Raw genomic sequence first — 16074 nt, forward strand, 5'->3', positions numbered from 1 at the left:
AGCTGACTTTTCGCTGTTCGCCCTGGTTCCCTGGCGAAAACAACGGGGGCCTTGTTTAACCGGGCGACGCCCCAGCCGGCATGAAATTTTGTCATGTTGTACCATCATTTTTTATTTTGGTTTAACCAATAAGAATACAATTTGGTCGGCTAAATCCCAAATTGCCAGCCCATCCTCGTTCGTTCAGTATCAAAGTAGATACCCAACAGGGTGCACCACGAGAAGGTGAGGATTGGACATTAGGTCAGAAGCCCTGGTCGGTTCTCCGCATTCCTTTAAAGGCTATGTGGAGGTCTCCTCTCAGTTATACAGCTTTGACCCTTAAGCACCCCATGCACAACTATTTTGAATGGAAATTAGGCTAGTTTCTCACATCTTCATTATTCAGTTCATTAAATCCAAGTTCTTTTCCAGTTGTGTTGATTTCTTCAATAACGTTAGATCTTAGATTCTGCGCACGATTAACTAACAACATAGGCTCGAGTTTAAAATCTTTTGCGCTGCCTCCTAATAAAAGTATAAAATGATCTTTAGATAATTTGTATCCTGGTTGAGATGCTTCAGTTTTAGCTGGGAAAGTTTTTGTTGGCATACGCTTCTAAAAGAGACCAGCTTCATTGACGATGAATATTTAATGATCCTCTCGATTTATCCTTTACAATTCACCAGGAAACTTGGCTACAGAATCTTTATCAGCATTAATAGATTCCCCAGTTATTCTAACGTTATGCAGTCCAGCTCGATTTTTAAAACGGTCAAACCATCCTAAACTTGCAGTAAAGCTTTCACATTCCTCTTGAAATTTGGTCTCTTTCAATGATGTAAAAATATTGAGAGCTTTTGCCAGAATATTCCTTGTACTAAGAGGTATTCTTCTTTGGTTACAAACCTCAATCCAGAGTGACAGAAAACATTCCATCTTGATCATTAAATGTTTTCTATTTTGATTGATTTGCATGCTTAAAGAAGCAGTAGCAACTTTTCCTTGTTCTTTGTATTGTTTGCTCTTATGACTTCCAGCTTTTCCTCTAACATAATTACTTTTCTTCTCTTTTTATTACTGCCACTTTCTTTATCAGTCTTTCTCTTTTCCATATCAGGGGTCGAGTAAGAGAACAGAGTTTGCGCGTGATGATAGCTTTTAGTCAACTGCCGTGTGTTGCTGGCCTCAGCACTGCCACTGTCCACTACATTGACAAGTGCTGCCACTCACTGTAGATTGGTGAAAAAAAATTTTGCATAACATAAAAAAATCGTGTTAACTGATTAATCACTTGCTTGAAGCAGAAAATAGTATCATTTCACTCATCGCACTAACTGATTTCGTGCATATCGAATTCATGTTAAGTGAGGTTTTCCTGTATTTCAACAATAAAGCACTGCACATCAACATATCTTAGAAAAAGAACCAGGTAAGTGGTCCTGCGAATGAAACAGTAAATCGCATTTTCAAACAGTAGCTCAATAATATTCATGTAACTTACAAATCAGAATGTTGTATTGTTTCAAGAAACCAGAAGCCAAGCACCAGTTCTATTTGATGAATCTGTGTAAAGGCTTCTAAGACCTCCATGGCCGTGTTGAAATTCTTGGGCATACAAGGACCACTTAACTAATTCTGAGATTTTTTTTTTAAAATATTACTTTATTAGTATTGCAATTCTAAACTAGTTTCATGTACCTATTTGTACACCTTTTCAGGAGTTTGTTAAATATAAGTTAAATGACAATAGATATTTATTATATACAAGCTGAATGGAAGAATAAAATGAACAGATGAAAAGAGTTTAAAATAACATTTTTAGCACATCCTATCTAAAAATGAATACATGATAAGCACAACATGATTATCAATATCATGTTGTGCTTACCTTCCTTATACCCAGCATGTAGCAGACAAAATTTCTAAAATACTCAGGCTACACCATGACATAAAAGTGGCCTTTACTCATTATACAAGATGTCCTGTGGCATATGCTATATAGGGCAAACAGAACAATCCCAAGATATCAGCATGTCAGAGTGGAAAAGAAGAGAAAAACACAAATGAAGCCTTCACACAAACAATGAAGGCCATCCAGTACTTCAGAAATGTTAAACATGTCTACTCAATGCAATAAAAACTAAGGTATCATCTAGCATCAAATCTGTTAATTGTTTATCAAAACCTTCATGCTTACAGACTTTGATATGATGCCATGTCATATCTTTAAACATCATAATACCTGTTAAGTATATCTGCCATCATGTGTCCAATGTTAAACCATTTTTGTTCATTCTATTCCAGTGAGCTTATAAACAATAAAATGTCTTATCATTTAAAAAATTATCTTGAAGTGTACAAAAGGTATACAAAGCTAGTTGAGAATTGTAGAATTAATAAAATAGTTATATTATTTTTTTAAAAAATTTATTAATCTCATGATTAGTTATATGATCCTTATTGTGAAATTCTTGTATTCATTCTCTAGGAAGATCATCTTCAAATCATCTTCTGAATGGCATTTCTAAGTCCACAAAGATAATTTTTTGGAAACTACATACCTGTCCAACATGTTTGAGATGCAATGGAACATGTCACAGTTTGTCAAACTTCCTACACAAAAAAGATCATTTTTTTGTCTGTTGTATATAAAAGCTTGATGATACAAATAAAAAAAAAAGAAAAAAAATCAAACTTACTTGAACTTTTTGCATATTGATCTCAGATCATGTATTGTATTACTATAATTTTCTGTCTCAATTTCAAGTATAAAGATACAGCCACCAGGCCCAAGAAGTTCCATAACACATTGTTTGACTTTACTTGTCTGAAAAATAAAATTTTTTTAAAGAAACTAAATAATATCTTAAACAGAATATTAGTTAAACTTAAGATGCTTTCCCCCCCCTCTTTTTTTGCAGTTACTACTCTGCTAAGTTAAAAAATTTGTTGCAAATATCAGCTGCTCCATTATTACTTATGTTGCTAATTTTAATTTGGGTAAGTTCAGAACTGCCATTCCATCCCTAGTCATCATTCAGTATCTAGGTGAATATTTAATAATGAGGCATGCCATGAGAAGAAGAGGAATCAGTAGTGGATCAGAAGCCTAATCAGTTTCCTGCATTCTTTACTTACTATGAAGAGTTTACCTCTCAGTCAACTGCATTTCAAACGAGGAATTTATTGAATAGCATTTCAGCTATTTAAGCAAAATTTTTAGAAGATGGTAAATTAAATATGGAATAAGAGAGAAATTAGTCAACCACTAAACTAGCAGTATACAAAACAGTCTTCAAGTCAGTGAACAGATGACATCAATGGCAAAATTATTAAAGGTGAAGATATGAAGATACCTAACATTGTGAACATCTAGAAATTTGTGAGCTAATATAGGTGGTATGGTCACTTAAACAGAATGGGAGAGTAAAGATTAGCAAAACAAATGTTTAATGCCAAGATGGCAGGGAAAAAAACAGAGAGGAAAACCAATACAATCCAAAACACAATATTGAAGATCTGGCAGATCACAGACTAGTTCTAAGTCAAGTTATTGATGGGAAGTTAGTAATAATATAAACTTTTCATGTAGTGCCACCATAGTATCCTGTACCCCCCCCCCCTTGAGAGTACATATAAGGAATTTGATTCAGAGAAGAACATGTCTTCTACTTGTCTTGAGCTTTAATGTAGAGTTTTTACATTGAAAACTTTACATAAAAAATAATAATAATTAATGCTAAACTGTTCATATTTGGTCTAATGTGCTAGAACTAAGAACTTTTATTGTTAAAAGACCATAAGATTTAATGATTACAAATACAAAGAGCCAACAAGTTTCACTAGCCACTGTCTAGCATTTTCAAGGCTGTACTGGTGTGAAAACAAATGCATCAAGTTACATGAAAACATACACTTTAGTAACTGCTCGACCGTTACATTTGATAAAAATAGCACCTTGATTTCTATTTAAATTATTGCCTGTGCATAGCATCACTGCTGCTTCTTTGAAAGTTCTGTGCCTGTAGTCATTCTCGATGTAAGGCATAGAACTGTTTTTCCAATCTAACGCGATTTGATGTTATGTGACTTGTAAATGAGAAATGATGAGCTAAACCAGATGTGATGATTCTATTGTGATTGATATCCCCCCACGTTTTTCTGACTTATTTCAAAACTTCTAGGGGTCTGTCCAATGTAAGAAAGGCCACACGTGCATGGAATTTCATATACTCCAGGAAATTTGAAGAAAGGTACCTCATCTTTGGGTGATTTTAAGACTTGTCTGATCGTGGTAGTTGGTTTAAAAACTACTCTGATGTTACGAGCTTTTAACATTCTCGCCAATTTTGTGGATACTGAATTAATATATGGAATGACAGCTGTGGACACATATTGGGACTCCGTTCCACGTTGTTGGGTGTTGTCTTTAAAAAGCAATTTGTTTAAAATGTTAGAAGGGTATCCATTCAGAGATAGAGTGTTAGCTATTTGTGACAGCTCTCTCTGTACATCTCCTTCTTTCGAAATAGACCTTAAGGGTCTATTACGGAGCATATGAATGATGCTGTGTTTTTGTGATCTATGATGGTTAGACAAATAATGTAGATATCTACCTGTATCTGTGGGTTTCTTGTAAATGGACAGTTGGACATTGTTATCTTCTCTCCTCACCAGTATGTCAAGAATGGGTAGTTCTTTGTTCTTCTCCAGTTCCATAGTGAATTTGATCTTATTATGTAGGGAGTTGATTTTATTAAGAAACACGAGAAGGTTTTCCATGGTATCCTTCCAGATGATGAACACGTCATCGACATATCTCCACCAAATCTACGGTTTAGGTGAAATGGTGGAAAAAATATCCTTTTCAAGTTTTTCCATAAATAGGTTTGCGCATGATGGTGATAGGGGGCTACCCATGACTAGACCTTCCGATTGTTTGTATATTATGTTATTTACTTTGAAGAAATTTGATTTCAGGCAATGATGAAACAACTGGGTGATGTCCTGAGGGAAGAGATCTTTTAGAATGTTGACCACCTCTACGACCAGTACATTAGTAAATAAGGACACTACATCTAAACTAGCCATAATGTCTGTTTGTGATATTTTGATCCTTTTGATTTTTTCCGCAAATTTTTGAGTTTTTAATGTAGATCTCTGTTTGTCTAAATTTGCAGATGCTTTGCTAGTAAGTACGTAGGTGAGGATTTTCCCATCAACTATTGGACAAAGTGGTACGTTTCTAAACCGTACCACTTCATCCAATAGTTGATGGAAAATCCTCACCTACGTACTTAATAGCAAAGCATCTGGCAAATTTAATGAAAGGAAAAATTAGACAAACAGAGACCTACATTGAAAACTCAAAAATTTGTGGAAAAATCAAAATATCACAAATGGAAATTATGGCTAGTTTAGATGTAGTGTCCTTATTCACTAATGTACTGTCGTAGAGGTGTCAAATTCTAAAAGATCTCTTCCCTCAGGACATCACCCAGTTGTTTCATCACTGCCTGAAATCAAATTTCTTCAAAGTAAATAACATAGTATACAAACAATCGGAAGGTCTAGCCATGCGCAGATCTATTTATGGAAAAACTTGAAAAGGATATTTTTGATTTGGTGGAGATATGTCGATGACGTGTTCATCATCTGGAAGGATACCATGGAAAACCTTCGTGTTTCTTAGTAAAATCAACTCGCTACATAATAAGATCAAATTCACTATGGAACTGGAGAAGAACAAAGAACTAACCATTCTTGACATACTGGTGAGGAGAGAAGATAACAATGTCCAACTGTCCATTTACAAGAAACCCAGAGATACAGGTAGATATCTACATTATTCGTCTAACTATCATAGATCACAAAAACACAGCATCATTCATATGCTCCGTAATAGAGCCTTAAGGGCTATTTCGAAAGAAGATGTACAGAGAGAACTGTCACAAATAGCTAACACTCTATCTCTGAATGGATACCCTTCTAACATTTTAAACAAATTGTTTTTTAAAGACAACACCCAACAACGTGGAACGGAGTCCCAATATGTGTCCACAGCTGTCATTCCATATATTAATTCATTATCCACAAAATTGGCGAGAATGTTAAAAACTCATAACATCAGAGTAGTTTTTAAACCAACTACCACGATCAGACAAGTCTTAAGATCACCCAAAAATTGAGGTACCTTTCTTCAAATTTCATGGAGTGTATGAAATTCCATGCACATGTAGCCTTTCTTACATTGGACAGACCTCTAGAAGTTTTGAAATAAGTCAGAAAAACATGTGGGGGATATCAATCACAATAGAATCATCACATCTGGTTTAGCTCATCATTTCTCAACATCAAATCACGTTATAGATTGGAAAAATAGTTCTATGCCTTACATCGAGAATGACTACAGACACAGAACTTTCAAAGAAGCAGCAGTGGTGCTATGCACAGGCAATAATTTAAATAGAAATCAAGGTGCTACTCTTAAAGACATATGGAAATATCTCATTAATTCTCTCAGCTCAACAGAACTACAATATGCGAAAAACTACACAACGAGTGGTCATATACCGGATTCTGACTGAAGCATTCGAACGCATGCACGCCATCAAATACAAATTATCAAATGTAACGGCCTAGCAGTTACTAAAGGTGTATGTTTTCATGCAACTTGATGCATTTGTTTTCACACCAGTACAGCCTTGAAAATGCCAGACAGTGGCTAGTGAAACTTGTTGAACTCTCCAGGTGCTCAAGCCTAAAACTGTTTTTATAGATTAGCTTGTTGTTTTTCCAAAGGATGAATTCTGTACTGATACCATGCTGGACTTGTGCAAATTATCATAACAAATTTTGACCAGATCAAGAGAGTTTACATTTATATAATACTTGCCACACACACACACACACACACACAAAAAGATGCCTCTCCACTCACCTAACACTAAGTTTTCATTCTCCTTCCAGGTGAGTTCTTCACCTTTAACAGAAAGCCTTCCCAGTGGATAAGGTTCTAACTTGTTGTTTTTCCAAAGGATGAATTCTGTACTGATACCATGCTGGACTTGTGCAAATTATCATAACAAATTTTGACCAGATCAAGAGAGTTTACATTTAAATAATACTTGCCACACACACACACAAAAAGATGCCTCTCCATTCACCTAACACTAAGTATTCATTCTCCTTCCAGGTGAGTTCTTCACCTTTAACGGAAAGCCTTCCCATTCTCAATCTCATGTTCTGTCTGTTAACATTATAACAGTAGCACCAAGAGAAAGACTGTTTCCATTGTCAGACTGTTGTTCATGCTCTTCAGATTCAGATACTTGTTGTGACTGCATTACAGAAACTATCTATATCAGTGTGTCTTAACCTTTTTAGTGATTGGCACCCCCTTGAAAAATGTGTTTCTATTTCTTTATTTAGGAAATTACATCTATTGCAAGATAATTTATTTATTGAAAAATAAACACATACATTTACATATACATACAACACAATATCTAAATTTTTAATGGCTATGTTGTTGTTGTTTATTCATAATAATACTTTTGAAGCAAGGCTCTTTTTTTGAAAGAAGCACGTGTAAGTCATCACTTACACGTGCTTCTTCACGTGTAAGTGATGTTTAAGCGATTTCTGACTTTTTTATGTGCAAAAGTGATGAAAATCCCATTTCACACAGGTAGGTGGTGGCAAATGGTAAAAGGGTCTGCAATGCTGCTTTTGCCAGCCTGTGGATAAGGTTCTAACTGTGTACACCAGAATTGTTCTGGTGTACACAGTACAAGTCCAGTTTTTCAAATTCCATTTGAATACGTGCATTGGCTCGTATTTCAATAAGATCATCTTTTATTAAATAGCTGTCATCCATCGAATCTGGGTCAAAATTTATAAACTTCTCTCGCACCCCTGGAAATGTTAAGTAGTTCTTAACCTGGGGTGCACACACCCCAGGTAATGAACCACTGATCTATATGAACAAAGGTCTTCATTCCCAAGTGTATTAAAAAAAAGAGAAGTCATATCCTTGATGTTAAATAAAAGCTTGAAATTCTGCTTGCAAGATTTACATATGGTAGACAACTGAAATTTACAATTTCTTTAAAATATTCTAGAAGTATAGCCAGATTATCCTCTGATGACATGTGGAAAAACATTTAAGCTCTTTCTTGTTGTGTGGCATGTTCCATCTATTGTGTTTTCAGAAAGTATTCCTACTGTCAAAGTATAACTTCAGAGTTGGAAGAAATGCTAACTAGACCTACTAAGTAGTATATGACCACTTAGTAGGTCTAGGTCATCACCAGGTGAAACATTGTCACCTTGTTTATTGGATGTTTGATGTAACTGATGCCCTGTTTGTTCTCAGAACAAGCATTTTGATTCTGGGGATCAAACATAGTCAATCCTTGCTCTTCAAACATGAAGTCTGAGTGAAACCTCTCAAGGATATACCAAGCATACTGTATTCATTTTTAAGGATACAACAGTTCAGTAAAGCAGTTTTGTAGCTTAATCATCAGATAACGAATAGGAATGAATATGATGGCAATGGATTGAGAAGGTATCCTGATATGGGAGGCACCACTGAGGCCATGTTATGGCATGGAGACAGGATGTATGGATAACATATCCAAGAGTCAATTTCTTTTCATTGCACATTCTCCTGTTTTTTTTTGTTTTTTTTTACTTCTGAAATTCCACTTTAATAGAAAACTTGAATAAAATATTCTCAACCCCAGAGAATTTCAAACATTCAAAAAGCATTGCAAAAAATTATTTTCTGCAGCCATTTCACCAACATTTGTGGCATAAACACAACTTATATTGATGTCTGTCACCATCACTGATATCCAAAACTTCACTCATGTTCTTGATCAAAGTCCAAATTACTACAACTGTAGTTCACATTAACTCAGTGGTGTAGCTACAGCTTTTGCCGCCCGGGACAGTCCCTGAGTTTGCCGCCCCTCTCAATACACACCAAATATACTACAAAAAGTCAAAACAACATACAGGGAAATAAATTAAAACACTATGCTTATTTTTGAAGTAAAACTTCAATTTCAACATTCTAACATTTTATTTTTCTTGCTTTTCTGTTAGCAAAATTCGCAGTAGTATTACAATATATGGAAATGAGTTCTTGCGACTGTATTTTGGAATTAACTGCAAAAGTTCAAAAAGGTTCAAAGTGCCGCCCGGGATAGCCCATCCCCTCTGCCCCTTCCTAGCTACGCCTCTGCATTACTGTTCATTTTAAGACCTGTACGAGTCCTAACACATGGATAGCATATGTGCTTTGGTGTGGTCTGGAATTCCTTGTCAGAATGACAAATCTTGAATTCCCTCCACCTAATTCTGAAAATCACTCTAACCTCTTTGATTTCTTATTCTCGAAGCTTAACTTCCTTGGTAACTAATGTCCAAAATCCTAACTGGTTTCCCTTTTCCAAATGAAATGTATGCTGTTAGTAATGACCTAAAGCCATACTGTTTATCCTATCAACCAGAACACCAGTCAAATCCTCTCCACTCACCTAACACTATATGTTTTAGTTCTCCTTCCAGGTGACGGAGAACTAAAAGGAACTCTACTGGAAAATCAAACTTACCATTCTCAATCTCATGTTCTGCCTGCTAGCATTATAACAGCAGCACGAGAGAAAGGCTGTTTCCATTGTCAGACTGCTTTTCAGATTCAGATACTTGTTGTGACTGGCTTACAGAAACTATCCATCTGAACAAAGGTCTTCATTCCCAAGTGTATTCAAAATTACTATACAATACCAAGACATTGTTTTTCCAAGAAGTGTGTCAGGCCAGTATTGGATACAATATCCAATACTTGGATATTGTATAGTAATTTTGAATACACTTGGGAATAAGTGGATAAAGGGCAATGCATATACAGTGATGTATTTGGGTTTTCCAAAGGCTTCTGAATTTTTATTTTATTGCACTTGTGGTATGCTGTTTTTCTTGTATAATAAAAACTCAAAGGCCTTTGGAAAATCCAACACATCACTGTATATGGCCCTTTATCCACTTACTTTGTCATTTTGTTGTATTACCTAAGCAGATTGCTAAAGTATCTGAATCTGAACAGCAGTCTGACAATGGAAACAGCCTTTCTCTTGGTGCTGCTGTTATAACTAGCAGACAGAACATGAGATTAAGAATGGGAAGGCTTTCCAGTAGAGGTTTTTCCAAGAAGTGTGTCAGGCCAGTCCAAGAAACAAATGCAATGAAATAAAAACTCAAAGGCCTTTGGAAAATCCAACACATCACTGTATATGCCCTTTATCCACTTACTTTGTCATGTTGTTGTATTACCTAAGCAGATTGCTAAAAATTGACCTTCCTTTAACAAATCCATGCCAACCATCAGAATACTGCTTTTATGATAAACTCAATTCTGAATCCTAACCCTCACCAACACCTTAACCACTACTCCAGACACATACATTTGCCTATTACAATTTGTAGCCTCAGTTCTTCTCTCATTTTGCAAAGTTGGACAATTTTCCTTGCACCGTTGTGAGACTCATGTTAAACAGGTATGCTAAGGGTGCCATAAACTACCTTTAAACACACATGGTCAATATTCTCTCTAATTTTTGCTGGTCCATGCATGCACACTAAAAATATTTTGTGCACAAGTTTCCAGGCCTCAGACTCAATATGTGTGTGGCACACACACATTTGTTAAAGGATCTTGTATGCTGCATGCTAAATATTTTTATAAGAGCAACCTAAATGCTTACTCCTTCAGCTACTTAAATACTGTATATACATGCAGGTTATAAACAAACTATGGCACATTCCATCAACTCAAATTTAAATGAATTTTCAGTTCTTTTCCATTTGATAGTGACATTCTGAGGGTTTAATGTAACATACTAAAACTGCTAATGTAATATTTCTCACATCTAAAAGTAACTAATTAGAGCATTAAGTTGGAATGGATTGGAACAGAGATACTGCAGAAATTACTAAATAAAATAAGAAATAAGTATGATTTGATATAATTTGTTTTCATACTATGTTCAAAAACTGACTCAGAAATTGTGCTAGGCATGTGCACTAACTTTTTGAGTGGTGTGTGTGTGCGCACGGCTTAGAGGAAACACTGCATGTGGCAATATGTTTTCAAGTCCTACTGTCTTATGAACATCATGCTTAATTCCTCATATCCTCTTACTTACTCACTCACTGTCATTCTCTCCTACACCCCAATCTCCTCATGATATTGCATTCATGTGGATGAAATACTGAGTATCTCGACTTTTATCCTATGTAGCAGTTATCAACCTACCATTTCCATAAACTAACATCATCCTCCACCCATAATCATTTTCTTCTACTTGCTGTATATCAAAAGAACTCTAAGTTTTTTTTGTCTGATTGGTTAATTTCTGCTTATACTGCACTTTTATCCACCATGTTACCTCCCTGGGTTGCCTCCAAAAAGCCTTCTTTTTTCAAGATTGCATGCTTAATCTCTTCATTCGTCCATTTTACTCTTATCATATTTAGCCTTTTCACATTTGAAATAAAGTTAGGCTCTGCCACTGTTAAATATCTCTTGATCAGTATCCAAGTAACACCTGCCTTCTAACCACCCAACTCCTCTTTCCACATTATAAACCGTAGATGCCTCCGACACTTTTCATAATCACCAATGTACTAGTTATACATAGATACTTTCCTCACCAGTTCTCATATGATTGGCTACAACCCAGATGATCACCTTATTGGTCCCTCTCACCAACTGAAGGAAGATTAGACACCTCTCAACCATCATGTGCTTTCCATTACATACTAAGAAATTTGTACATGTCTTTAAAGAATTCAAAAAATTCCATTCTCCTTATTCCCAGATGTTGTTTCTTCATTGAAATCAATATTACCATAATTAAAAATAATTTGCAACAATTACCATTCTCTTGCTCATGAAGACAATTTGCCTATATATCTCTTTGTCTCAACCCTCTACATTGTCCAGCCTATGGAACATTCAATAAAACATCTCAATGATAATTTTAAAAAATGGGTTAACAACATGTAGAGGAAATTAGAATTTATTTCTCACTCCTATATATTTTGTTCACTGTAATATGAGTATTATCATTCAGGGAGAGAGCAAAAGAATTGGTTACAACATTCAAAATATTAAACACAAGAATGAATCATACTTTCCCATCTCAGTTACAGCTGAGTGAACAGGAGACGACACTATTTAAAGCTGTGACCAAGACATATGAAAGTATGACTCATTCTTGTGTTAATATTTTGAATGTTGTAACCAGTTCTTTTGCTCTCTTCCTAAGTGAATATATATAGGAGTCATAAATTAATTCTAATTTTCTTTCTACGTGTAACCATTTTTAAAAGCATCATTTTAAAAGCACCTTCACACACACACGTTTCTATAAAATACCTATTAAATATTTCATCTGGTTAACCTTCACTTCACCATACTACTTCAACAAAACTACTGCTACTATTTCTTCCTCCTTGTATCTCAACCTTATGAAGACAGAATTCCCTTGCTATCATCAACAGTGCTTCACTCTCCCATCAAGATATCAATCTCCTTCAACTACATTTTACTTATTCCAACTATTTTCAGTTGGAATAATCATATCTATGCAACAATGTCATATCCCTCACTTCTGATACTTAACAATGACGGCTTATGTCATGAAAGTTACGAGACTTGGTTAATTGTAATGTGTTCATAACTAATAGGAAAGAAAACAGTCTGTTGCACATGGCTGAATTAAAACCTACCAGGAGAAATAATAATAATAAGAAGAAGCATGAAGTAATATGAGAAGCTCACTTTTTATTATTAGGCAAAAAAAATTTATGAAATATTTTTCAAAGTGTTTGCATTGTGAATAACTTTAAGAGCAAAATAAAATATCACGGATACGGAGTAGGTTAAAAATGTATTTTATACAGGGAATGAGTAATTTAGATAATTAGGATTAGCATCTAATCACATATCATCATCAAGAGAAATTAGTGTAGCAAATTTTTCTCCTGTATATGTGTGTCAGAATCGATTAAGTTCCTGGCTATCACTGTAAGCAATCAAAGTTTGCGCCTGAAAATATCTTCAGGACTAGGGTAAGGTAGTACAACACCAGGCAACTTGTAGCAAAGGTGGACCAAGCTAACATCACTCCTATCTCAGTATCTCCCATAATGCAAAACACATCTCCTTGCGGATATGTATAATGTTATGCATTAAGGGAAGGGCCACTACCCAGACTAGTTTCGACCTTTATTGAGGTCTCTTCAGTGGGAGCCAGGCCCAGAAGTAAAGATACCAGACAGAAGCAATGGCGAGGTCATCTTTACCTATAGGAGTTGCCAAAACGTGTGCCACCTTTTTATTAAATTACTCTGGATTTAGAGAAAGATGTTGAAAGTTTATTTTTCACTTGGTTAGACTATAATAAATTTAGTTTAATCCTTTATCCAAGTGTGAGGAAACAAAGTTTGCACCTGAAAATATCTTTATGTTAGCTTGGTCCACCTTTGCTACGAGTTGCCCAGTGTTGTACTACCTTACCCCAGTCCTGAAGATATTTTCAGGTGCAAACTTTGTTTGCTCACACTTGGATAAAGGATTAAACTAAATTTATTATAGTTTAACCAAGTGAAAAATAAACTTTCAACATCTTTCTCTAAATCCAGAGTAATTTAATAAAAAAAAAAGGTGGCACACCTTTTGGCCACTCCTATAGGTAAAGATGACCTCGCCATTGCTTCTGCCTGGTATCTCCACTTCTGGGCCTGGCTCCCACTGAAGAGACCTCAATAAAAGTCGAAACTAGTCTGCGTAGTGGCCCTTCCCTTAATGCATAACATTATACATATCCGCAAGGAGATGTGTTTTGCTTTATGGGAGATACTGAGATAGGAGTGATGTTAGCTTAGTCCACCTTTGCTATGAGTTGTCCGGTATTGTACTACCTTACCCCAGTCCTGAAGATATTTTCAGGTGCAAACTTTGTTGGATAAAGGATTAAACTAAATTTATTATAGTCTAACCAAGTGAAAAATAAACTTTCAAGCAATCATTAAATTAACAGTAAGCAGTGTAAATTTAATGAAAACATTTGAAATACAATGTGGGATAATACTGTCAACTCTTATTATTACTGATAAAGTGTAAATTCCAGTTATTTCCACTAAATATCATTTTATTTTATGATATGCAGTAGTTATGGACATTCGAGAAATACAGTGATTGTTAAGACATATAAAAGTAGAGGATATTAAAGACACATCTTTAATATTTCTCTACTTTTAAATAAGGTTTAAACCTTATTTCAAAGCTGAATACATGGAGAAACTTGGAAAGTTTCAAAATTTTGACCAGAGGGTTTATGAGAATACAATCCTTGCCAATAGTGTTGTCATCTATGGTCGAGGCCGAAAACTTTTCAGACCACCCACTTAATTATGTCAAAACTATATTCTATTTAAGACAGCATCAGGGAAAATTTTTTTCCTATAGATAGTTTTATTACAGCAAAAATGATGTCCTAATTTAACATGAGAATTGTTATATTAGATTTAAAGTCCTGGATTACCTGTAGTCCTCCTTATAATTAACTCAGGGAGAAAGGCTATGTGGGTAGAATATGTGCCTTCCATATTCTTGGGATTTTTAGACAATCATTGTTGTTAAGATTAGGGAGGTTGATAAGAATTTCACAGCCCTCCTTAAATTTACATTCATGCCATGTTTTGGTGTGATGTAAACAACAGATGCTTTTCCAGTCAATTCTATGTAAAGTATTCAGGGCATGATCAGAAAGGCTAGCTTCACCATAGTTATTAAATTTAATATGCTGTTTATGTTCCTTTTGTCTGATAGGAATTGTGTGCCCTGTTTCTCCTATTTAGGGCAAATTACAGATGCAGTGAATAGGGTATACTCCAGGGTGGGCCAGCAGAGGGAGTGGATCCTTGGATGAGATGAGTAAGTTCTTTAATTTTGCAGAAGGTTTAAAGGTGGCTTTACGGTTGTATTTCTGTAGTATTCTGTTTATTTTATCTGATATCCCTTTAATGTATGGAATGGTTACAGTTTTATTACAGTCTAGTTTATTTTTAAGTGAGATCTTGTGAAGAATTTTGTCGATAGTATTTTGGCTGTAGCCATTTTTAGGAAGGTATTGCTGATAACTTTTAATTCATATTTAAGTGCTTGTTCATTGGAACAAATCTTCAAAGCCTTTTTTTAGTGTGTTAATGACACCTAGTTTTTGTGTTGGGTGGTGGTAGGAGTTATGTGTATATATTGGCCAGTATGTGTAGATTTCCAGTAAATAGTGAAGGAAAGACTGCCAGAAGGAAGACATGTGACAAGTATATCTAGAAATAGAGGTGTGTTCTGCTTTTCTCAATCTCAATTGTGAATTGTATGCATATGTGTTGTTTGTTTAAGTGGCTGAGGAAAGTGTGCTTCTTTTTGTAGGTAGAAAGTGTTTTATCACACAAAATAGCCAGAACATATTACATGTGAAAAGAGCACTGTGATATTGGGAGAGAATTTGTCCTGTAATACAAGGATTGTGTCATTGATTGACTGGACTGATTTGTGAAGAGGGCAGACATGTCAAAACTAACTAATAAATCAACCTTTTCCAGTGTGATGTCTTTGATTTTGTTTAAAAAGAATTCTGTGTTTTTAATATAGGAGGGGGAATGACCTACCAACTCCTTGAGTGTTGACAATAGTTTTTTGGCTAGGTGATAATTGGGGCTGTCTATACCTTCAACTATCAGCCGAAGCAGTACATTCTGCTTGTGAATCTTTGGTAAACCGTAAGTTCATAAGAAAGATTCCAGTAATTGGACCACATGTTTATTAAGCTAAATGAAAATAAAAAACAAACCCGACAAGTTTCGTAAGTCGTTTGACTTACATCTTCAGCAGTCAAAGGTAACTAAAAGTTAAAACACAAGAAATGAGAAATTACTCAAAATAATTCTACACCAAGTTTGGTCAGCATTGATAAAAAATATACCCAAGTCAGACCTCGGACAAAAGAACG

At 35.2% G+C, this 16074-nt stretch overlaps 1 protein-coding gene across 1 annotated transcript in view; it reads right to left on the reverse strand.

Annotated features, from left to right (window-relative positions):
* LOC150105639 (uncharacterized) overlaps positions 1-16074 on the reverse strand; it is an 82127-nt gene that overhangs the window by 41466 nt on the left and 24587 nt on the right. The window contains exon 3 of the mRNA XM_090394278.1: positions 2683-2810. Coding sequence (XP_090250404.1) covers positions 2683-2810 — 128 coding nt within the window. The remainder of the gene's footprint in view (positions 1-2682; positions 2811-16074) is intronic.

The sequence above is a fragment of the Typopeltis vanoorti genome, chromosome 6 (genome assembly GCF_054136105.1).
Source record: "Typopeltis vanoorti isolate ZY-2024b chromosome 6, IOZ_Tvanoo_1.0, whole genome shotgun sequence".
Taxonomy (NCBI): Eukaryota; Metazoa; Arthropoda; class Arachnida; order Uropygi; family Thelyphonidae; genus Typopeltis; species Typopeltis vanoorti.